General features: G+C 38.7%; 1 protein-coding gene across 1 annotated transcript in view; it reads left to right on the top strand.

Moving 5' to 3' along the window:
• GRM3 (glutamate metabotropic receptor 3) overlaps nucleotides 1-26,632 on the top strand; it is a 90,308-nt gene that overhangs the window by 18,592 nt on the left and 45,084 nt on the right. Inside the window, exon 2 of the mRNA XM_045793362.2 lies at nucleotides 1,330-2,185. Coding sequence (XP_045649318.1) covers nucleotides 1,330-2,185 — 856 coding nt within the window. The remainder of the gene's footprint in view (nucleotides 1-1,329; nucleotides 2,186-26,632) is intronic.

Genomic DNA, 26,632 nt, shown 5'->3' with positions numbered 1-26,632 from the left:
GTTTTAATAGCAGGCCAGATCTCCAAAAACATGCTGTGTGGCTGTGTATGAACTTGGCTGTTGGTTTCCTTTGCCAGATGAAATGATGATTAATCGGGACTCAGATGTCAGTTGTTTTATGTTACTTGTGCTCTTTGCTAACAGCTGCCTATTTCAAGCTGTGCTTCCTACATGTCAAATGTAAACCTGAAACCACAATTTCCAGAAGGAAAATTTCAAAGTACTCATAGAGTATATCAGAATATTCAGTGTTTTTTCTGATTAAAGTACAATTAGTATATTACATAACTTAGCTGCAGTATAGAGATAGAAGGTTTCAGAAGATGTGAAGTATTAAGGAAAAATTAAAGCAAACTTATTATTTGGTATACATACAATGTGTGTAGATATTTTAAGATATATATTTATGCAAATACTCAATGCATAAAATGGTCCTTGATAAGCTAGTGTCACTTTCTTTTTTACTCTGCAATAAAGAAAAACAGTGAAATATTGCTGATAGGTGAAGTATAACAAATTTACATTCTTTATTCAAGCTTTAAAATTTTGAAGTAGATGGTTTTTTCTTGATAAGGTCTTTAATACTTCCTTATTTGCTTTTTAATAAAAAAATGCCATAAGAATAGCATTTGCATGCTTTCTTTTCACACAGCCCTAACAGAAACAACATTTTAAAAGGAAAAGAAAGCAAAGAAAATATTGGTCAAGCTTTTCAGAAGTTTAGAAAAGCGTGTGCCTAAAATTTGGAGTGGACCAAAAAGAATTGATTTTTTTTTTCTTAACCTAGATAATAAATGTCTAATTTGGACTGTCCATGTGGCATAAGGTTCCCAAATTAAACTCTTTCAGAGATTGCCATTTTTAGCAAAAGAGGGGGAAGTGAGAATCAGACAACACCCAGGCTCTCTCTATGCAACCGCAGCCAAGTTGTCTAAAAACTAGTTTGGCCAATTCCCTGTAGTGCATCGCCTGACTGAGCTATAGCAGGACTCCAGAAACTTAAAACAACCACACGGAAAACACCTAAACAGGACTGAGCATAGTCGGGGGACTAGCGTAAAGTCTGGGAGACAGGAAGGACTGCCCTTCTCATTTCTCTACTAATGCCCTTTCCGAAAGCATAAACTACCTGCTCGAAACCTGCTCCCTCATATCCAAAATACAGCATCCAGGGAAGTGTCTGGAAAAGTGCTAAGAAAACCTCAGAGGTCTAGAGGTGAAAAGGGAGCTGGGTAAACAGTCTGGTACTATTCATTTTCCATGTCCGTTTACCTCCAGGTTTCTAAAACAAGTTCTTCTCCCTTCCTCCCTCCCCCCCCCCCCGCCCAGGTGGCAAACCTGCTAAGGCTTTTCCAGATCCCTCAGATAAGCTACGCGTCCACCAGCGCCAAACTCAGCGACAAGTCGCGCTATGACTACTTTGCCAGAACCGTGCCCCCCGACTTCTACCAGGCCAAAGCCATGGCCGAGATCTTGCGTTTCTTCAACTGGACCTACGTGTCCACCGTGGCCTCGGAGGGCGACTACGGGGAGACGGGGATCGAGGCCTTCGAGCAGGAAGCCCGCCAGCGCAACATCTGCATCGCCACCGCAGAGAAGGTGGGTCGCTCCAACATCCGCAAGTCCTACGACAGCGTGATCCGCGAGCTACTGCAGAAGCCCAATGCTCGCGTCGTCGTGCTCTTCATGCGCAGCGACGACTCACGCGAGCTCATCGCTGCCGCCAGCCGTGCCAACGCCTCCTTCACCTGGGTGGCCAGCGACGGCTGGGGAGCGCAGGAGAGCATCGTCAAGGGCAGCGAGCATGTGGCCTACGGCGCCATCACACTGGAGCTGGCCTCGCACCCCGTCCGCCAGTTCGACCGCTACTTCCAGAGCCTCAACCCCTACAACAACCACCGGAACCCCTGGTTCCGGGACTTCTGGGAGCAGAAGTTCCAGTGCAGCCTCCAGAACAAGCGGAACCACCGGCGCGCGTGCGACAAGCACCTGGCCATCGACAGCAGCAACTACGAGCAAGAATCCAAGATCATGTTTGTGGTGAACGCCGTGTATGCCATGGCTCACGCCCTGCACAAAATGCAGCGCACCCTCTGTCCCAATACCACCAAGCTTTGCGATGCTATGAAGATCCTGGACGGGAAGAAGTTGTACAAGGACTATTTGCTGAAAATCAACTTCACAGGTAAGCAAGGAGCCTTTACTCATCTTCTGTGGGGTAAACAGGTGGAATCAAACAGGAATCAAATATCTCTGTCCCTAACCCAGAAATCTTGGTTTCAGACCCACAAAAAAGGGTTCAGACTGTTAAATATGCCAAGATGCGATATGATGGCTGTGATGTTCTTACTTATTTTTGAGTGAATATCTTGGTTGATACACTACATGAAATCGAAAGGCTCCCTAGGCTAGGCTGATCTGTGGTAGCTGCCTACATGTTGGCTACGCTACATTTGCTCTCTTTCTTGTTAGCTGTGGGGTATGACACTTGTGATATGGGCATTTAATCTTCTTTAGCAGAATTGGCAACTCTCTAAGGAACATGAACTTCCAAGCCTTCCTTGTGGGTGATTTGAGCAAAAGAATCTCATAACTTTCACAGTGGGTGAGAGAAAAAAGTCGCTGTTTTCCCAGAGCTTAATTAGGGGCAAAAAGGGAAAAATATTCAGACCATGGTGATTTCCAGGCATTTGAGTTGATTTCTTCTGCTATACAGAAACATTTCCATGTCGGCATTGAGTTGTAGATTTTCTCAAATGATGTTATGAAATGAAACTTTTTCTGAGAGCCTGAGTATAAACAAACTGAAGGCAGATGGAAGTCACTCCAATAAAGCAGTGAATAGGCAAAGGTGTATCTGAAGTGGCTTCTGTTTCCTTTTCATTTGGTTCTAAATATGGTAAAGTATTTCTAAAGATAGCATTGCACTTCCATGCATTACTAGCATAAAAAGCACAAAATGTTTAGCTTTGCATTCTCTATGAAGGTGCATGTGACACCAGTGCATTAAGGTGCTGGTTCTGAGGACTTCAGCTTTACCCAAGTCATAAATGGTAAGTAACATTATAGGGCTCAAAAAAAAAACTTGATGTCAGAAATATTACCATGATAAAATGCTTTCACTTGCCTAAATTGCTAATAATCATCTCCCATACCATTAGGGCATCATTCTAATCTACGCAGTCTGTTTCAATTGGTTTCTCCCCGAAGACATGAAAGTTTGTATACTCAAATCATACTGTTATCGGAAAAGTGGCAGTTCTCACATCTCCTCTACAGATGATCATTCGGAAATCAAATGACCTGAAAAATCACTGGTAGGACTTATGACCGTTGGTTCCTATTCCAAAATTCTAATTCCTAAACCAGCCTTGAAAATAAGCACAAAAATTACCAGTCTGCATTTTGCACATCTTTTCCTCTTTCCACCCAGAGGGAGCCAAAAGTAGTGGAAATCAGTTATGTCAATATTTTCTCCTATTCATCTACTAGATATCCTTACCACTGGAATGATTGTGTATAAGTGGTAAAGCTTAAACTCTTTCTGTGCCCTGTGTTCCCATAGGTGCATTCCATATAGAAATAATAAATACATATTTTATATATAATATCGAATCATCTATCTCAAAATCTCAGATCAGTTTCCACTGACATCTCCAGAAAATAAGAATGGACCACAGAATCAGTAAAAAAGAATATCTTTGTTCTAAATATAAATGAATTTCACAGGTATCTGTAAATAGCATCTACAATGCATTTAAGTCTTAAAGATAAATAAGTAAGCACCCTCCCTACCCTCTTCCCACTACCCTTGGGGTTATTATTTATCTTTATTCACCACATGTATTCATTAATCTTATTCTAATCCATCCCTCACTCCTCAGTATGCAAATACACAAATCTGTCATCAGCAGCTACTATTAAGGGAGCTCTTAGATTTCAGGGAACCCTTGCAAGGTGTTTTATGTAACCAAAATATTTTCTTTCATTTCCCAGACAGAGTCTTAAATGGCAAAGAAAAGTGAAGAAATAAGGCCATTATTTGGATAAATAATTGTCTTGTTCAATTACTAACTTTGATTCTACAATTTGGTTCAGCTTTGTAAATTTGACCACAAAGTGCTATTTTAGCCTTCTCAATTTGTTCAACATTACCAATCATTCTCCACCTCTGAAGAGAGTAGAAGGGTGAAAAACAGGTGGAAACTACAGAGAAGACAGGGAACTTAGACCAACCATCAGTGCCACAATGCTTAGTAATGTGGGAATTGGACGAAAAAGTATCTTACTATGGGAGGACACTGAGATGCTAAAGGAGTTAAATATGTACATTCTTAAAATAAGGCTAACCTGGTTATCTGTTGAAAAGCAGATTTTGTTTTACATTTTTTTCTGAAATAGTATCTCTGTTTTTCTAACTTGAATATTGACACAAGGGACTAATAAGCACAATAGTAAACAGCAAACAATTTTTGTTCAACTGGATTGAAAAAGTCCTCTTCCAGCCATCTGCTTGTACTCAGTGCATTTACACTGAGATCCTTCTGACAAAGGATAGTTGCAGCCAGCCTCCAAAGGGCTCTACTCACTTCAGAATGGAAGAGCTAAGCCTCCTGAGAATTTTAACTACATAAATTAAAATACTCTTTGGTTCCTCGGTACATTCCTACTAGCTAGTTCCAGCACTGGCCAACATGAGTATCCTTGAAGTTAACCCAGTTTGATATTCCTTTTACAAAAGAGATTTTGCAAAACTATGCTTTCTTAGAGATTCTTCAGAAGAGTGAGCTAGCTCTTCTGGCATAGGATCTAACCACTCTCTACCTCTTGCTGTGCGCCCCACATTCACTCTTCCTTCCATAAAGACTACTTACAGCTCCCCAAGCACATCATACTTTTATATTTGTCTTTGTATCCTCTGTACATGAAATGTACATGTAATGTGTATGTCTGTTTCCTCCACCTAGAACCCCTTACCCCATCCCCATCCACCCTATCCAGTATCTTCACTTACTCGGTCTCCACTGTTACCACCCTGGTCCAAGCCACCAACATCTCTAGCTACATTTCTACAAGAGCCTCCTAATTGATTCACTCTTGCCCCCCCTCCATCCCAGCCTCCACAACCCATTCTCACGGCAGCCAGGATGCCCTTTTAAAACTTAAATCAAAGCAAGTCACTCTTCTGCTCACAACCTCTTAGGGATTTCCCCCATTTCATCCAACAGTAAAAGTCAAAAAAATCCTTGCAATGCCCTACAGATGTCTTCCCCGATCCACCCCCTCCCTGTCCCTCTTGCTCTCCTGTCATCACCTTTCACTCCCCATCTTCTTCCCTTCACTCCAGCCACCCTTGTTTCCAAACTCAGGGCATTTTCCACTGGCAGCTCTCTCTGCCTGTAATGCCCTATCCCCATATATTCCTGTGGCTAGTCAATTCCCCTACTTTCTTCAAGCCTTTATGTCAATGTTAGCTTTTCTGAGGCCCACCAGGAAATCCTTCTGGAAATTGTAATTCACTGCCCCCACCCCATCACAAGCATCCCCATTTCTTTCTAAGCTGCTCTACTTCTTTTATACACCATGATTTTTTCATTTTTCTCTCACACCATCTCTTTTATTTTCATGTTTATTCTCCGTTGTTTGATCTTCACACTTGAATATAAACACAATGAAAACAGAAATTGTTACCAATTTTTTCACTGACATTGCTAAAGTATAATGCATGCTCAGTAAATATTTGTTGATTATGAATATCATTTGACACCCAAATTCATATTTCCTTCTCTGTCTCCATTACTACACTGTGAGCTTTTTCAAGGCAGAGAACATATGTTTCATCTCTGATCTCAAAGACCCAACACAGTTTCTGGTACAGAGAGTGCATTACATAAATGTTTACTGAAGGAATAAGGAATGAGAAAAATAATCAATAGATTTATAATATTCTTTTTTTGAAAATTTAATGTATATACTGTGTTCTCTAACAAATGAGTTCCAACAAAGAAAAGGATATGACTTCTAGAATGGCTTGCTTTTACCTAAGCACTGTCCTTTAGTTATGTTCTATCATTTTTATTTGAGATAAATTTAAAACCTAACGGCATTCGTCATGGATCTCTTATACATTCCTGTTTTATAGATGAAGCCCCAAAACTCACAATAATTTGTCCAATGTCATCATCTGGTTAGTGGCAGGAACAGAGACTGAAATCCAGTCACCAGGTCCAGGGCTGCTTTTGGGTGTCACCAAGGACCCTGGGACATTGAGGTCTTTGATCCCAAATACCTAACATCATTTCTGACATACCTTAGATCTTAATGGGATTGAAGGAATGAAAGACAGTCAATAAATAAGTCTGAAATACCTTTCTTTCTGGGCTCCTTCTTATGATTCCTTTAATGCTCCTGGGCCACTTTCCCAATTAGTTGGAGCTGAGGTGGTTCATAAAACACCCACACTTTGGAAGCTGAGCCTTAGAATCTAAACTTTAGGATATTAAAAAAATTTTTTTCAAAGCTTTTTTGTTGTTAGTAAAGTGATTTCCATCTGAAAGAGCCATGTCATCCAGAATTCTGAAAGAAATATTTAAATGTGAATTATGTTTGTTGTCATTTGACTTTTCAAAATGACTTTGAATGAAATTCCATGTGCTTATCATGTAAAAAGAAAGCTTAAACTACCGAGTTAGAAAGAGAGGAAATAGGGCCATTAAACATCCACAGAAATGCAATATCACTGTGACTGCTGTGTGTTCACAGTACAATGCAATCTCTCTCACTTTTCATCTGAGACCAATTCCAGAAAGTGGAGGAGAATAAAATCATAGAGTGACAAAAGGCCTTCCTCAAAGATGAACTTGCCCCTATTCCTCACTTGACAGAGGTGGAAATTCAGGATGTCAGCATTATTATCCTCACTTACTGAAGCACATAAAAGTGAACTTAACTGTCAGAGTGATGTGGTAACCAGAGTACACCCAATTCAAAAGAGAAAAGGAAGAGCTCCCACTTACTGAACATACTGCCAGGGGTGCTCCCGGACACATTCGCTATCGAGGAGGCAATCTCTTGGAGATAACACTCACAGCATTCCTCTGTGTGAGTCGCAGGGGTGGGTGGGCTAGAATGTTTGAGAAGGGAGAAATTGAGAACTTGACACAATAGGAAATGTATCCAAGATCACATAATGAAATGGGCGACACCAAGGTCCTGATGTAGTCATTCATGCCACAGATGTGTTCAGACTTCATGCTGGGACCTGGGGACACAACAGTGAACAGTACAGTGGCAGTCCCTGCTTTCTGCGGCCACTCTAGAAGCAGGACGATCAGGGCTTGCGGTATTAGGGTCTTGCCCTAGTCGTTGTGTTCTGTTTGGAATACAGTTTTTGTTTTGAGTTGGAAAATTATTGTGTCTTAACTTAGGCCCAGAAGAAACCTCCAACTCACTGAACAAATCTCACTCCCAAGGTTTGACTTAAAGGTGAAGAGGACAACTCTTATGCTGGACTTGTGGTCCTAATAGGACACACAGCGATGACAGCTTTTGTTGCTGTTGCTCATTTGGTTGGTTGCTTGTTTTTTTCCTTTTTTCTTTTTTTTGGGGGATGTGGGGGTGGGAAGGTGAAACACACTCATCTCTTGGTCTCAACAAGGGGACAGACTGCTGAGATCAGAGCCCAGAGCCTGGGGGTGGGGGGAGGGATGGTGCAGCCTGTTCTTATGTTTACAATTCTCCACACCTGGAAGAGGAGCAGAGGCAGAAAATGAGCAGTCCAGCATCACTGTCCCATTCACCTTTGCGTCTGACTCATCCAGTAGGTCCAAGGATCACTCCTGGTTCAGACTGTAATCACAGAGCACAGGCCAGGAAGGGCAGATTTTCTGGAACACTGCACTCCAAGGAATATGTTTGAGCTGGCCCGAACCCAGCAAGAATCTCCTCTTGAAAAGTACAGGGCCATCCAAGGCACAGCGAGGAAGCCAAAATGGTAATGGCCACATCTTTAGATGAATGGGCTTTGAAGTCCCTGAAAGAGCAAACTGCTCTTGATCTTGCTTCCTCCCCTGGAACATTTGTAGTTCCCACAAAAGCACAGAAACTTGTTCCAGCTCTGCTGATCAAAAGCATTTCCAAAATGTAAAGATAAATATCCTGTATTTCTTTCTTTCCTATTCTCTCTGGTCAGCTTCCTGGGGTCACAGGAATAAGATTTAAACCCCCGAAGGACACCACTAATGTGGTTACTTATTTGTTTATGCACTGCACATCTGTGCTTTGGTGTCTTAGAAGCTTGAGAAATGATTCTCATTTTAAGGTCACACAGTGGAGAACAGGAGTCTCTAGAAAACCTCATTTTCCACTTTGGCCTGAGCCTTCTGCTGCTGCTGCTTATTATTCTTATCATATAGTTGTTGCTGTTGTTGTTGTTATTTCATAATCCTTATGATTCATTTGAAAAGCCATCCTGTCTACGAAGCAGAAAAAAGTAATCATCCCTCATAAAGTATGAAAGAAATGAATTCTACCACCTTGCTAATCAGAAAAAAGTATAATAAATATACTATCTTCTAGATGTTTCCAGGCTTTTTGGACACTGTGGTATATTTTTAGGAATATCACTTACAAAGGTGTCTGGAGATTGAGGAAAATATTCTGAGCATTTTCTAACACTATAGCTAACATGTAGTTTAAAAATAAGTTTAGCCTATGTTCTTGACCTTTGGGACACCTGGTGTTATCCCACAATAACCTGGTCTTTCAAGGTTTCTAAACTCAGTTGAATTGGAAACACGTGTTTTTCTACTTCATCTACCTTTGTGCTACTACTCGTCTTCAACAGAACACTGGGGAGCCAAAATAGATAAAGGAAGTGTTTCCAATGGATTCAGAAAAAAATTTCTGCTCCTGATGGCAATCATATACTGAAATAGAGGACTTTTCTGTGCACATTTTAAAAGATTACATTGCCATCAAATGAAGCAGGAGATTATGGGGGATCCTTCCCAGAGTTGGGTTTGGTAAACCTTCCTAGGAACCTAGCAAAACTGTCCTAACACCCGAGAGTGAGCACACCTTCTGAAGATTAAGGATGTGAGGTTGCATCCTGAGGAGCAGGCACTGAGGAGGAAAGCTAAAGAACTCAATGCCTGGTCACTGTTCTCACCTCCCTCTTACTGTAAATGTTCAACAGGTGTCCACAGTATTGTTAGTCACTCTCTGTGATATCTCTAGGAAAGATTACATAGTCATCCATCACATTTTTTCTCCAAACCCCTATCATTATACCAGGGGTAGTATAAGCCCACATTTGTATTTAGTTCATTCCAAAACTGTGATGGTTAAAGGGTTCATCCCACTGTCTGGGATAAATTAGATTTTGATAAGGTGGCTGAGTCCCCAGAAATTACACTACTAAGTAACATTTCAGAATATTCAGAAACTTAATTCCATAAAAGAATTATAAACAATTTTACTAGCACAGAGTTGACTTATACATTTCCAAAATAATATCTCAAATACAAAATTATGTTCATACACACACTGAACCGCTGAACCAAATATGATTAGACATTCTATGACTGATCATTAATATATTTTTATTTTTTAATTTTTTAAAAATTTTCTTCCAGCTTTATTGAGATAAAATCAACATATAACATTTTGTAAGTGTAAGGCCTACAACGTGTTGATTTGGTATTTATTCATTGAAGAATGATAACCACCACAGCATTAGCTGACACCTCCATCCCATCACAGGATTACCATTACTTTTTTGTGGTGAGAACATTTAAAAACTACTCTCTTAGCAACTTTCAAGCATATAATACAATATTAACTATAATCACCACGCTATACATTAGGTCCCCAGAATTTATTTATCTTACAACTAGAAGTTTATATTCTTTGACCAACATCTTCCCCAATCCCCTAGCCCCTGGTAAACAACCTCTATAATCTGCTTCTATGAGTTCAGCTTTTTTAGAGTTCACGTATATGTGATATCATACAGTATTTGTCCTTCTCTGACTTACTTCATTTAGCATAATGTCTCCAAGGTCATCCATGTTGTCACAAATGGCACGATTTCCTTCTTTCTCATGGCTGAATAATATATACTATATCTTATTTATCCCTTCATCTGTTGATAATTTAGTGGTTTGCATATCTTGGCTATTGTAAATAATGCTGTAATGAAAGTGGGAATGTAGATATCTTCTCAATATCCTGTTTTCATTTTCCTTGGAAATATATCCAGAAGTGGGATGGCTGGATAATATGGTAGCTTGTTTTTTTTAATTTTGTGAGAAACCTCCGTATTGTTTGTCATAGTAGCTGTATCAGTTTACATTCCTACCAACAGCATGCAAGAATTACCTTTTCTCCATATCCTTGCTGACACTTGTTCCGTCTTTTCTGTTTGATGACAGTCATTCTAACAGGTGTGTGGTTCTAGCTCCTTGTGGCTTTGATTTTCATCTTCTTCATGATGAGTGATGCTGAGCATCTTTTCATGTACTGGTTGGCTATTTTAATATCTTCTTTGGAAAAGTATTTATTCAGTTACTTTGCCCATTTTTAATTGGATTGTCTGTTGCCATTGAGTTGTGTGAGCTCTTAATATATTTTAGATATTAATCCTTTATCACATAGATAGCCGGCAAATATTTTCTCCCATTCCATGGGTTGCCTTTTCGTTTTGTTGATGGTTTTCTTTACTGTGCAAAAACTTTCTCATTTGATGTAGCTTCACTTGTTTATTTTTGCTTTTGTTGCCTTTGCTTTTGGTGTCAAACTCAAAAAAATCATTACCATGACTGAGGCCAAGGAGCTTACTCCCTAGGTTTTGTTCTACGAGTTTTATGGTATCAGGTCTTATATTCAAGCCTTCATTTATTTCAATTTGATTTTTATGTATGGTGTAAAATAAGGGTCCAGTTTCATTCTTTTGCATGAGGTTTGCCCAGTTTTCCCAACTCCATTTATTAAAGAGAATATCCTTTTCCCATTGTATATTCTTGCTTCCTTTGCCATAAATTAATTAACCATATGTACATGGCTTATTTCTGGACTCTCTATTCTATTCCACTGATCTATGTGTGTGATTTTATGCCAGTACCACACTGTTCTAATTACTGTAGCTTTGTAATATAATTGGAAATTAGAATGTGATACCTCCAGCTTTGTACCTTTCTCAACATTGCTTTGGCTATTTGGAGTCTTGTGTGGTTCTGTACAAATTTAATTCTTTTCTCTATTTCTGTGAAAAATGCCATGGGAATTTTAATAGGGATTGCACTGAATCTGTAGATCACTTCAGGTAGTGTGGACATTTTAACGATATTAATTCTTTTAATCCACGAGCCCAAAATACCTTTCCATTTACTGGTGTCTTCTTCAGTTTCTTCCATGAACAGCTTATAGTTTTTAGTGTACAGATTCTTTTCGTCTTTGGTTAAATTTATTTCTATGCATTTTATTCTTTTTGATGCTGTTGTAGATGGGACTGTTTTCTTAACTTCTCTGATAGATCTTTGCTAGTGCATAGAAACACTGTTGATTTTGTATACTGATTTTGTATCCTGTAATTTTACTGAATTTTTAAATTAGTTTTAAGTTTTTTGGTGGAGCTTTTAGGATTTTCTATATATAATATCATGTCATCTGCGTATGGAGACAGTTTTACTTCTTCCTTTCCAATTTAGATCCCTTTTATTTCCCTTTCTCTCCTAATTACTCTGACTAGGACTTCAAGTAGTATACTGAATAAAAGCCATCATTCTCTTGTTCCTGATCTTAGAGGAAAAACTTTCAGTTTTTCACCACTGAGTATGGTGTTAGCTGTGGACTTGTTAGGCATGGCCTTTATTATGTTGAGGCATTTACCTCTATACCCAGTTTACTGAGAATTTTTATTACAAAAGGATGTTGAATTTTGTCAAATGCATTTTTTTCCTGCATCTATTAAGATGATCCTATGATTTTTATCCTTTATTTTGTTAATGTGGTGTATCACATTGATTGATTTGCAGATGCTGAGGCATCCTTGCATCCCTGGAATAAATCCCACTTGATTGTGATGTATGATCCTTTTAATGCACTATTGAGTTTGGTTTGCTAATATCTTGTTGAAGATTTTTGCATCTGTGTTCATCAGGGATATTGGTCTGCAATTTTCTTTTCTTGTGTGTCCTTGCCCGATTTTGGTATCAAGGTAATTCTGGCTTCATAAAATGAGTTTGGAAGTGTTCCTCTTCCTCTATTTTGGAAGAACTTAAGAATAATGGTATTAACTCTCCTTTAATGTTGGTAGAATTCACCAGTGAAGCTGTCTGGTCATGGACTTTTCATTTGTTGGGATGTTTCTGATTACTGACTCAATCTCCTTACTAATAATGGGTCTGTTAAGATTTTTCTATTTCTTCATGATTCTGTCTTGGTAAGTTCTATGTTTCAGGAAATTTAATTCTTCTAGGTTGTTCAGTTTGTTGGCATGTAACTGTTCATAGTAGCGTCTTATGGTCCTCTGTATTTGTGTGGTGTCGGTTTTAATGTTTCCTCTTTTATTTCTGATTTTATTTATTTATTGAATGTAGTTAGGCCCCTTCCAAGGAGTAACTGGGTGATGGATGTTTTCTGTCTGTTCCCTCTGCCCCAAACCCTGGAGTACAGCTACAGTGAGTGCTGTCCATTAATAACGCTTCTGTGTTTGCTGTAGTCCTGGGGATTTTGTTGATACAGGCCCTGTTGGCTTTCAGAGGTAGGTGTTTGGGGAGTCCCTCCCTCAGGTGGGAGTCTTAAAAGTTGGGATGCTACATGTTGTGTCCAAACCTTTACTCGTCTGGGAGAAGCTGGGAGTTGGGGGTTCCCTCCTGACTGTGTGGTGCTGTGCTAGGGGTGGGGTTTATGGCAAGAGTGCGTCTCAGCCTTTCTTATCCATTTCAACGTGGGTATTTTTTTGTTTGCCTAATGTATAGACATCATTAGGCTGATTTCTGGATTTGTTTAGAGGGAAATGCTCCATGTGTAGCTGTAAATTTAGTGTGTCCATGGGAAGAGGGGAATTCAGGATCTTCCTATGTCACTTTCTTTAAAGACTGCCCTCTGGTTTTATTCTTACAACCAAGAGTCCTGATGAGTATAGTGTAATTCCTTTATGATTGTTTGTCTCCTATTGGCCATTAATATTAACTGACTACTTGTCCATTCATTCATTCCTCCTAGCAGATGTGCAGCAAGTTAACAAAAGTTTTTGAAATATCATAGGAAAAATTAAGGCAATTGAATGTGACTTTAAGTAGTCAACCAATTCAGAAAACATGATTATTTCTATTTTAGTTGTAGAATGAATTTGTCAGGTATAGAACCCAAGTGAAGATTAGTTTGAGAACCATTAGTCTAGGTTACGTAGATTCATTTTTGAGACAAGACTGTACATTGTTTTCCTGAAGTAACTCAGTTGGCTAGCTATAAGTCTCATATTTGACCTTTGTGAACTTCTTACATAATTTTTTCTTCATGGTAGAGCACAAACAGAATTGGGGATTCCTAGTGCTTCTGGAGAAAATTTTTTTAAAATATGGAGAGGATTTATGCACTTTTCAAAGAATTTTTAGTATTCAATGTGAATTAGTGTCAGATCTTACAAAGGATGAGAAAAAAATGAGTAAATAAGTTCTTTCTGCCCATAAGTAGCTGCACAGTTAATACAAGCAATATGAGAAGATAGCTTTTACACTCCAGGGTTCATCTTGGGCATCTTGAAAGGGTCTGGTATGTAAAGAGGGATCAGCAGTGAGCAGGGAGTCAGGAACAACTTCCTAAAAGATGTAACACTGGATATGAGTAAGATTTGTTAAGAAGGAGGGAGGGAGAAAAAGATTTTCCAGGTGAAGAGATCATGCTACACAGGCATAATCATAAATTTTCAAATGTTTTCTTTCTGTTTAACCTGTATTAAAGTGCAGAGCTCTTTTGGAAACTAAAATTAAACTGAAACAGTAAAGCGTTGATCTGATTTTTTAGATTAAATCTGAAAATATACGTTTCCAGTCCTCTTATATAAGAATATATAAAATTTTCCAAAATCACATTGTTTATGGTCACTAGCCTATCATCTTTTCCCTGAACTTCAGCTAAAACCAATGAAGAAAGTTCTAAGGTGAGAAAGGGGAAAAAAAGAAAAAGAAATTAGAATTTATTGATTGCTACCTGATTGACAATAACCATTTTATATACTTCATTCATTAATTCTTACAAAAGTCCTGTCAGGTAAGCAGATATTATTCCCTGTATTTTAATTTCATTGAGGCTCAACGGACTTTAATGACTTTCTCAAGTTTGCAAAGCTAAGTAGCCTCCAAAGACAACCCAAAGCTGTCTGTTTCATGAGCACTGTTTTCCACAATTGCTTCTTAAGGAGAAAAAATAAGTTTGTAGCTAGAACAAGGGTATAGTCCCATCATCATTTGGCTCAACTTACTATGTGCAGTTGTGGTAGTAATAAACAGTTGCCCCAAAATGTTCATTATTCAAAAGGAATTTGTTAACTCTTTTGTTAACTGCTATAATGATATATTCAATAAAGAATGACTCATAGTGAAAGCCTCTAATTATATCCTTCACTCCTTCCTCTGAGAGCATCAAACTGTAGTAGATCAATATTTGTAATATCATACTGTTATCTCCAAGAAGCAAATTGGAAAAAAAAAGAAAAGTAATCAGGCTACAGGTCAATGTGTCTTAAATATTAAGACTACATTTTTTCTGTCATCCCATTCTCTCATTCTAATTACAAACCTCCATACTTAATTAAAAGTAAAATAATGAAAGAAAGAGGAAAAATAGTGGGTCTGAAACTCTTCCAGAATTTCCATCCAACACCCTAGTAATTTTGTGGGTTTGTCTGGTGTATTGGTAGGTTTTTCTCATTGTGTTCATATTGTTGGGTCATGGTGGTAATTTGTTTTATAGTACCCATAACAAATCAAGTTTTCTTTGTAAAAAATAACTTAAGAATACCACTGATACTTTCATAAATTAGAATTTCTGAAGAATTTTCTACCACAAAGTTTTGTTTGTAAGCTATCCAGTCACCAATAATCACATGGTAGCACTCTACCAGCTTCTTGGAGTTCTTAAAACGTTCTTCTCTGTCCCTAAAATGCTCCTGGTCTAATAAAACCCTAAACCTTGATTATCTCAATTTTAATAAAAGTAGAAAACAAAGAAAATTTATCATTTCTTAATAATCAAAAGCAAGTCTTTGGATAATGCAGTTATTTATATCCCCTTCATTTTTATTCATCAAGAACTCTGTGTCAGTTCCAGAAATATTTTAAACAGAAAAAATATAAATAAAATGTTTCTAAAAGAAAACCCAGAGTGCCAGTTTCCAGAGATGGCTTTCTTCGCTGCTTTTGCCTACCTAGATTCTCCCTATGAATTTATCCTGTGGAAGACCCCCCCTTAATTCCTCCCTTTTCAGTATGGAAATTTATTAAGTTCTTTTTCTGCTTTTTGCCTGGCAAGGGTCTTTTGCTGCTGAATTAATGCACCAGCTAAACAATGCAAAAAAGGAAAAGGAACGTTTACATGGTTTTATTTTTCTTCAGAACATTATATCACAGTTTCCTTTAAAATATTGTGGCAGACAGCTGGAGAAGTGAAGTAAGATCAATTAATTGACAACAGAAGAAAACAAGAGCTTTCCATTCGACTTTGCTGGCATCTACCTTTTACATTTAGCCATCTAAACTACTAGACCAAGGACTGAATTAATTAATACTATTCCCTGAGTGTGCAGGCTCATCCCTTTTAACCATATCTTGAGCCACAATGTGGCAGGGAGTTTACTTTCTTGTCCCTCAGGTTTGATGGGCCATCATAAGAGCTCACACAGTCAAGAAGCTACAATGAAGACGCTGCCCAAAAATCAGAATTCTAGAATCTTAATAATAATTGTGAAGATGTAGATCAACTAGCATTTTATCATTTTAAAAACACTTTTAAACACACTATGACTAGACCCTTACCACAGCCCTCTGTACTCAGTGGAGTAGATGTTATTGTTTATTATTTTATTGATGAGAAAATGGATAATGGGACAGGTAGTCACTCGCTCAAGGTCAAAGAAAAAGAACCCCCCTGGATTAGAATTCATGTCCTTTGATCATTATCCAGTGATATGTCCCCTCAACTTCCAGTGTAACAGGCAGGTAATGATACCTGTCTAATAAAGCAGAAAAATATTACTGGAGGCAAAACCAGTCTGATTATATTTGTTGTTGGAGCCCTGACAGAATATTGACACTAAGCAGAGCAAGAGACTCTGAATCAGCAAAATTCATCTGCGTTTTCAATTTGCCACTACATGGCTCTGTGGCTTGGGGCAAATCCCACAGCTCCTCCAAGACTCATCTCTTAATATTTTAGAAACACAACAGATCTGTTGCTTGCCAAATAGAACTAGCAGATACGGTATTTTTGCCCTTATCTTTCATATGACTAAAGTGTTCTTGCTTCTGGAAAGATTATAATTTCTGGGTGTAAAGAGGATGGTAATCCACATTCCACTCACCCTGAGACTTCCTGAAAGAAATAGGATCAGAAGTGGACTTTGAAGAACCAGGTAAATTTCCTGTAGTCATTATTTACTGCTGACCTTATCTACATCGGTGCCAACCCCAGACCCTAGGAATTAAGCAGTGAAACTTAACAAAGTCCCTTCCCTTGCAGAGCTTCTGTTCCATAAATAAACTAGTAAATCCATAGCATGTCACAGGGTGATACATGCCACAGAGAAATATAAAGCAAGGCAAGTAAATTAGGGAGTCCCATGTAAGTGTGTTGGGGGGGGTGGGGGGCAGATAGAGTGTTACTGTCCTATAGAATGTGGTCAGGGAAAACTTCACTGATAATTTGACATATGACCAGAGCCCTAAAGGAAGTAAGGGTACAGGCCATGTGGAAATATAAGAACATCCCCAGAAAGGGAATAAGGAGGCCTGAGATGAGAGCCTACTTGATGTGTTTGAGGGAAAGCAAAGAAGCTAGGGTGGCTGGAGGGACTTAGCAGATACGGAGGTGGAGGAAGTTAGGTTAGGGAGGTGGTGGTGTCCAGAACCTGGAGGACCTTGTCACAACGTGGGATTTTACTGTGAGTTGGGTTAGAAGCCACAGGAAGCTCCACAAGAGAAGTGACAGGAGCAATAGCAAAGATTTAGAATAGGGCACATTTTAAAATTATGGTTACACATTGAAAAAGCTAATAAAGAAAGCCTGTCAGTGTTGACATCCTAATACATATCTTCTATAAATACTGAGGAATCTAAGACATTTTAATTTCTGAAGAGTAAGCCTTTTGTTAAAATTTCCAAGGTATTCAACTAGAACCCAAATCAGTTCTGTCTATTGTACGTTAGCAGCTAGGCACCAACGAATTTACTTTTCATATTCAGTTGTAATTTTTATACTCCACCGCAAGACTGGACAAAAGAACTTACCAAAGTCACTGTGTGATTCTGTAGAAATTTGTACACTCTCTATCCGGACTTCCTACCATACCATTGTTGATCCTACCTACACAAAGAAGAAAAAAAAAATCACTGAGTGATGTTTGCTTAGCCCCGAATGTCAGGGTGATAATAGGATATTCTTCTCTCTACACCTGTCTTCCCCACAGCACAGAACCCCTAATCTAATTGTGCAACGTCAAGCAATCCACAAGTTGTTTTGGCCTCTTCCACTTCCTGTGCATAATAGTGATGCAAAGTGGCCTACTTCTATCCCCATAATATTTATTATTCATGATAGGACCATCATGTATGGGCTTCATTGATCAAAGTATTAAGTCATTTCTGCAACAATACTGAAGCATCTTTCTTATGTTAGAGACTAGAAAGAAGACAAAGAGAAAGATGTGCTCATTACCCTCACTGCTAATCTGGGAGAGACAAGCATATATCTTGAAACAATAACATGAAGCAGGATGCCTAAAGAGCTATAACAGAAGTATTAGGGCAATAAAATCACTTGTTTGCTACTTCACATTTAAAAATATACATGTACATACAGCATCTCATTTGAGTTTTATATCATTTGCAAACAAACTGGGCTTATTAATCATTGTTGAAAGTAATGCAGTTTCCACCTAGGGAGTGCGAGGAGGGAAGGAGTAGGCCAAGAAAGGCCTCTTAACAGCAACTGAAAAAATAAATCATTTTAAAATCAGGTAAATACTTGTGTAAGTTTAATATGGAAGGCATGTTACAGATCCCAAAATTAGAGGCAGTGCCTTCTCATCTGAGTGTGGGAGCTCCTGTTCTTTGGTTTGTGATGACCTTGGATTTTCTATTCTAGGGAAAATTGCATAGATTTGGCCTGTAGTGGTTTACTCAGTCTCATCCCTTGTCAAAAGGTCAAGAGGCTAGAAACTTCTGCTTAATGGTGCTTAAGAAAGAAAATATTGAGACCCCTTATGAATGTGGTCATCATTAACGTTTCATAACCTGGCAAGCACAAATTTTGTTCTCAAGAATAACATGGGTGTGAAGTGAAATGGAAAAAAAATGGCATTCTGCTAGAAATTTGTGAATAGTTACTGCTTTTATTATGAAGAAAAACAATATTGATATATTCTGTTTCCTCAGCAGTTTCAGATTCTGGTTCTACTTCACCAAGAATGACAAGGTAATCTTACCTGGGTCCTCCAAATTGGAAACCACTCACATAATGTATTGTCTGAAAATACTCCCTCCATAAATTTGGAAATGTCTTCTTTCCTGAAGCCAATCTTAGCTTAATGACTTTGTCATAGAAAGTAACTCTAATTGAAGATAACTTGCATAAAACCAAGTATTGTGATATAAATGAAATACACTGAGCAAAAAATCAGGGAATATAGGGTTTGCCCCCAAGTTGTGACATTAACTAGCCCTGAAGCCTTGAGCAAGTTACCCAAGCTTTCTGGGCCTCAGTTATGTCAGAGATCAAAGAATAGAATTTGCCTTGAAGGAACCTTCTTTTTTAGAAAAAAATTAATTAAAACACTAATTTCTCTCTCTCTCTCACACACACACACACACACCCCACATCACATCACATAGAAATACACCCATTGGAATAAGCTTCCATCTGCTTTCATAAAATCACTACAGAACAATTTTTTTTTAATTTTTTAGTACCACTAAAACAATGGGTCAGTTTTCCCACTTCATCAAAATTTCATGTAGTCAATTCTGTTTCTTGTCTTGTGGGAGCATCTTTAATCGACACTGGCCAGTGTGTCATTGTTCCTGTTTGTTTGGATCTCATAATAAAATGGCCCAGAACATCTATTTTTGTGTGAATTTCACCATAAGGGGAACATCAGGTAAGAAGTAGGCAAAGGAAGGCAGGAACTGACACCAACTGATTTCAACCATAAATTTTTGTTTATAGCACACGAGGTGCCATCCAATTGCTTCATAAGCCATCATTAGAGGAGAAGTTCATGATAAGGGACAACAGTAAATCTGCTGAAGGGCCAGGAAAAACCATTTAGCTTTATGTCTTTTCAAATTTTTTTTTCAGATTGCTAATATAAAGAACCAACTTTTGACCTTTAAGCCATTTTTAGCCTAGTCCTAAAAGAACCAATAAAAGAAATTAAATTACTCAATGAACTATTTTGTTTCTCTGTCCTTGGTATTTGATTTTTCCTTCTTGCAATGTCCCCACTCACTCTCCAGGAAGTGTCACCTCCAGGGACCTATGAAGGTAGATGAGTAGAGATTCAGCAGTTTGGATGACACAGTTTTACCTATCTGATGCCTCCATGGCAAATACCCTTAAATGTTGAACTATGTCCTTGATGCTACCTCACATCTGACTGACCCCATACACTGAGTGGTTTCCAAAGATCTCACTAAGTGGTCATTTGGGCAAAATGGGAAGGAACCTTCAAGATTACCTAGCCAAAGTTTTCGAGCTTTTTAAAAAAATTAGCATAATTATTTCTTAAACACTATTAAGAAATACAATATTTAAAACAGATAAAAATGGAGTTGCTGTGATTGAACGCAGGAGGTGTTGGGAACCCTGACATCCATCTAATAGTCTGCTTCCCTTCCCCCTCTTCCGTCCCTTATACTCATTTGCTGGATGAGGAAATCAGAGGCATATTTCTATCTATGTAATAGAAAGTTTATATAATAGGTATATAATTATCTACTGATATGTCATTTATATATAGTGTGTGTGTGTGTATATATATATATATATAAAATAGGTATTATATAATACAAGCTTCTCTACTTACTGATTTTATTTTTTTTTTAAGATTTTATTTATTTATTTGTCATAGAGAGAGAGAGAGCACAAGCAGGGGGAGCAGCAGAGGGAGAGGGAGAAGCAGGCTCCCCCCACACTGAGGAGGAAGCCTGATGCAGGACTCGATCCCAAGACCCTAGGATCATGACCTGAGCCAAAGGCAGACGCTTAACCGACTGAGCCACCCAGGCGTCCCCCTACTTACTGACTTTAAACTTACTAATTTTTATTCTGACTAGGAAAGTTACAGTCTAGAATAAAAAATTGTACTCACTCTGCTGCAACCAAATGAGGGTGTGAGCAATCTGCTGTGGTCATTGTGTCCACAAACAGTGCAGCTTGTTCATTTGAACTGTTGGTATGGAAATTACCCTATTTTGACAGGTTAAAAAGTAGTGAGAATGATTCAAGTTACTAATAAGAAGATACATATGATTATAAAAGAACAGAGGCTGAAATAATTTTTTCAGTGTAGAAAAGTGACCAATTTTGCAATGCACACGTCAGGTTAAGCTTGGGAGAATCCCATGGATTCTCAGTGACAGAGTGTGACTCAAAACTTGGCACAATCTTATGTACTTGTGCTGATATATTTGTGCATCAGGAGAACAAAAAGCAACCCAGAAAAGACGGTCAACTTTGGAGTGGGGGGCTACAGAATTGGTATTTACCTCTGATGCCTACTGGCTTTGTGTTAATTCCAAACTCTGTTAGAATCACAATCAAGAACTTGAAATTGACTCACCTTAAAAGTCTTACTGTGGAAACTTGTGTTCCCAGCCACAGGTGACTCAGGGGTTTTAAAGCCTGTTTGAATTCTAAATGGAATCAAAGTGGGCATCACAGTTGTGGAGGGGAATATAGCTGCTGAGAAATCCCTCACAGCATTTGCAGGGAACCTCTAGGGCAGTTGCCTCCCGGCATATTTTTCATGTGTAAAAATTGATCCATTTGGAAAGAGAATAATATGTCCATTTTACCATTTACCATTGTTTAGTGAAAATGATGGGATTGTGTATAAACCTCCCTCAGTCACTTTGGATTTAGGACCAAAGGGATTTATGAACACCTTTTTGGAGCCTCGTTCAGCCATATACTGAGAACCAGTTTGCTCTAGATAATGAACAACTATACTGAGTAACATCAAAAGCCCCTTATCTTGAATAAATTGGTCTATTTAGAGGACATTATACTTAAATTTTTATTTTCCTTTGGAGATATAATTTGATTGAGAGAATGAAGCCTCATCATAGTGAACCTCATTATTATCAGAACTTCTTGAGTTATTTCAGAGTTCTAACATTATTTTCCTTTTCCCCCTAATTTAAAAGTACAACATAAAAATAAATTGTATTGTGTTTCAAGTAATAAAATCTATACTCATCTGCTAAATGTGCAAAACTCTCCCCATAAAACTAATTAACTAGATAAAAGGCCCATATCGGGCTTGAAGCAGTTCCTGTCTCTAAGGGCCTAAGTCGGTAATTAATTATGTTTCTGAGTCTCTGAACGCTTTTCCAGCTTCATGGGTCCTTAGAAATGAGACATCTTGGGCATCATCCAAAATATCTTAATCTCTCAATCTGCTTAGAGTCAAGTTCCTACAAGGAAGCAGTTAAATGTCTTTCAAATGAGGCCTATACATCCTCATCATTTAATCACTTACTTACCTCAGGGTTCAGATAACAGTAATTGAATTCTAATCAACCTCATTTTTAAAGCATTGCTAACATTGGAGTGACCATTCATTTGGGGTCCCTGTAGCATGTTGGCTTTATTGAAATCAAAGATGTTAACAAAGTGTCAGTTAAGCTCTGAAAGTGTATAATGCCACACAGATAATGTTGGTGAACGGGACACACCTTGGTCCGTATTAGAGTTTCAGATGTTAGGTAAGATGTATATGGATGTGTCCTAGTGGCCAGCCCCCATCATGTTAACTTCATCCCTCTAGGGAGGAAAATGCCCTGCCAATTCATGACCTCCCAAGCGACATGGCACTTTCTCAGCTAAAACCCTGGTTAAGCATGTGTGCTGCTAAGGGCAAGATCCTAAAGAAATGGGCTTGGAGATGGGGTCTGCAGGAATAGGCACCACTAAGATCATCTTCCACACTACATCATTTTGCCCAGCCCTCCACCTTGGGCTTCCCCACACATCCAGACCAGATGGCTTTTTAAATCTCCTCAGGGGAAAAGAGACTATAAACCATGTAAGCATAATCAAGACATTCACAGATGACACCATTTCTTTATAAAGCCCATGTCTTGGAGTCAGCACCTCAAATTATATGGCTGTGTCGCTGTTGCCGTCTGAATGTTCTCACCCCCTCTACATTCAGTCTCCGGATTTGAAGAACTTTCAAGTTATTCTTAAAAAAACAAGGGTAACACCAGCTTCAAGAAACAACTAACTAGTAGCGGATGGGATAGACAATATCAGAAGAAATGCACCCTCTTGAAGATATAAGCCACCCTCCCAAGACTGCTTAAAATGAAGCTTTCATTTCTCCCCTTTCCCTTCAGATTTCATAGTAGCACCCTAAAGAAAGCTTAAAGAGGGTCGGAATTTTTAATTACAGGCTCCCTTTCGATGTTTACCAAACAGCTACTAGCCCTGAGTGTGGAGTTAGGCTGTTTAAAGTCACGTTTTAATCTCCTTTGTAATTGCAGTTTGATTGCTGGTGTAAATTACCTAGTAGGCTTGCCACCTTCAGCGCCAGCCATTTCCCAGAGTGCATAATTTTGAATTAAAAGGCTGATATCCATCCAAAAGTTTCCCAGAATGTTTCATGGGCTCAGTGAATTATGCATTAAACAGAATTCTTTAAAAAGAAGGCAAGAGGTTCCTTTGATGTCAGCTGGGGTTTTTCATCATATTATGGACTATTAATTTCTAGACTCTTTTAGAGGTGGTTTTTTGAAATCTATGTTCAATTTAGGACTTATTACTGATCTTTCTCTAACCTTTATATTTTATTTTAACAGCATCATATGTCACCCTGAATATGGCAGGTTCTGGCAGAAACGTGGTGGTTAAGTTCCTAGGGGTGGGGGCAGGGGAGGTGGAGAAAAGAGCAATTTGCTGCAAACGCACCATCTGCTGGACAGAACATGTATATACTTTTAGGAGCTGGCCCTCATATTAAGAAAATACTTTAGAAATCTCATGAGGACAAAACCAATTAGGGAGCTGAGATGTATATGGGAACTCAGCTGTGTGCCATCTCTAAGCTGTATCCAAATGCCAATGGCCTCCTGTGACAACTTTTTTAACACCCCTTAGAGATAACCTTTGGTTGTTATGTTTAATTTTGAGCTATGTTCTTTACCCAAGTGTGAGATTACAGTGTATAGTAAACAAAATTGATCCCAAGAAAATAAACAGCCCCCCCCCCCTTATGTAAAAGGAAATAAGGACAGCCAAGTTTCCACCACCATATGCAAATGCAGATTCTGGGGAAATTATTACACAATTTCATATTACTTTTCTCTCTTTCTCTCTCTCTGTCTCTCTTTTTCCTGAACACAAAGTACTTTGAAATTTGTCAAGGGCTGTGCTTTTCTACACCCTTATAAGTTGAGTGAACATCTACTTATCGTTCACCACAGGCACCGCTCAGAGTGAAAGGGAGCATTATAAATAATCACATCAGAACAACAGCACAGACCAGGACCGTCCTGGGCGAATCAGGATAACACGTCTCTCTATTCATAGGTAGTCAAGTCTCCTCACAAACAGAAACCCCCTTTCAGTCTGTACCACCTGCCAACTCATGTTAGAGAAGAACAAAAGGGAAAGGTTGAAACGATCCAGTGTAGTGTAAAGATCCCAGACTGGAGCAGGGAGGAGAAAGACTCAGGTTTTCATCATAAATATGTTCAGAGTTGACGTGATTCCATTTTATTATTCATGCATTAATTCATCCATGGCTAAGTACCAGAAGAAAGGTCAGATACAGGTGCTAACTGGATTTACTGTTGTGATCACGATGCCATACATAGAAATATGGAATCATGACATTGTACACCTGAAACTAATCTATTATGTCAGACCTCAACTTAAAAATAAAGGTCTGGTAAAGTTTCAGGAGTAGCTAGAAGGGAGCTAAGTCAGGTCTAGCTGAGAAGATACACCGTTTCATGCAGAAGGCAGTGTTTGAATTGAGTATTGAGTGAGAAGCAGGATTTGGCAGATGGCATTCTAGCAAAGGTGGAAACTGTCCATAATTATCTGGGCAAACCAAAAACAGTATGCTGCCCCATCACATCCTTATTACAGCTTTTCGACAAACATTTTCTGAAGCTTACCAAGTGTCAAGCACTTTCTGACACGCTGATGAATGAAACAGATATCTATTCCTACTTTCAAGAAAATACAGCCTAGGAAGCAGTAGGATTTGATCGTCTGTTTTTCAGAGCCCTTTTCCTAATTAGAGATAAATTTGGGAATTTTTGGCATATTTAAACTGACAGGAAATAAGTAAATATCACTTAGGGAATAGATGTAGAGAGAAAGAGAAAAAGACACAGAACAGAATCCTGAATTACTCCAATATTTAGAAACAGGATGAAGAAGATCTGAGGGAAAAACAGGTGTTCTGAGAACAGTAAAACAGAAAGAAGAAAAAAAAAAAAAAAAGTCTTTTCCCCAATTTAAGAATATAGGTAGAGCTCAGAGGAAATGAAGCTCGTCAAGATGTAGATCAGATATGGCTTTAAGCTTCCTCATTATCCAACAATTATTACAATAATTTCAAAATTATGAATAGCTTTCTCCAAGGAACCCTAAATGCTTTATGTGTCCCTTCTAATGTATCTCCCTAGGATTGTTATTAAATTATAAAATGATACATTATTGAAAGTGAAGCAATAAGGCCATTACCATCTATGCTATATTCAGTTTTAGATTTCCTGTGGGGAAATACTCCGTTCTCCCCTTTCACTTTCAATGAGGTGAATCAAAGCAGAGCTACAATTCCAATCTTATTTATGAATACAAAATTAACTCAAAATATAGCTCATTCTTCTCGGCTCCCTCGTGGATTCACTACTCTGTCATGCTGTCCATCATTTTTTAATGAATATTATTCAATACACTGTTTGGGTCCTGTTTCTGATCGCTTTTTATGTTAACTATTACAGAAAATTTAAAATACAACTTGGGCTGGAGGTCAGAGCAAAGAACAGCAGATACTTCCTGGATTTGCTAAGCCTTCTCAGAGTTCAGCTGTCATCCTGTTAGGCTTTGGTATTCATTTATCCATTCGGAACATACTTACAAAGCACCTACTATGTGTTAGGTCCTGGGCCTATCGAAAGGTATCTATCTCTACCTTTAGGAACTTAGAATCTCTGTGAGAATACATAGGAATAAAGAGGTGATTATAATGCAGTGTGACAAAGTGAATCCACTTTGGATACAATGGACCATTAACTTCCATTCCTCTTTAGGCTTCTATGGCTTCTATTCCCATTCACAACACCATTCTTTGCCTTCCCCAATCCCATGCCCTCTTTCTCCTTGCTCACAGGCCCTTCTTTCTCAGGCTCCCTGGCATGCTTTCTCCTCCTCCTTCTGTGTCCAAACTCTAAATATTGCGGTGCCCCAGGGCCCCATCTTACCGATCCTCTCTTTGCAGTCATCGGATCAAGTCCCTAATATGGAACACTCTCTGAACACTTTTCATTGATGACAGAATAGAATCTGAACACATTACCAGAGTCCCCATGATCCTCCTAGGATCCAGTCCCCTACTTGCCCGCTCCAACTTTATATCTTGCACCGCTTTCCCCTTATTCTCTTTGCATGAACTACACTGGCTCTCTCTCTGTCCATCAGTCACTCCCAAGCACATTCCAACCTTAGATATTCTCTTTTCTGCTCTTTCAGTGTAGAATATTCTTCCTCCAGAACCTCGAATGCCTGGTTCCTTCTTATCTTAAAGCTCCACTAAAATAGTACTTCCTTAAAGGAGCCTGTCTCAGTCACCCTATCTGAAGAATCCTCCCAACTGCCATGACTCATCGTTCTCTATACTATCACCTTCTTTTAGTTTTCATCACGGTGCTTAGCACTATTCGAAGTTACTTTGTTTGTTTGTAGCCCACTAGAATAACCTCCATGGAGACAAGGATCATGGGTGTGTTGTTGATGCTTTTAGCCTAGGTGCTAGATAAATGAATGAGTTGAGGTTAGGATCAAATACTAAAAGGATACAAAAGAGTGTCACTTATTCTAATTTTAGGAGGTCAGCAAAATTATACATGTCTTCAGCCATAAATAAGAATTAGTAAAGAGGAACCCAGGCAAAGGGTAT

This window comes from Ursus americanus, chromosome 3 (assembly GCF_024610735.1).
Source record: "Ursus americanus isolate L20-20 chromosome 3, mUrsAme1.1.p, whole genome shotgun sequence".
NCBI lineage: Eukaryota > Metazoa > Chordata > Mammalia > Carnivora > Ursidae > Ursus > Ursus americanus.
This window is presented reverse-complemented; position numbering and strand designations above follow the sequence as displayed.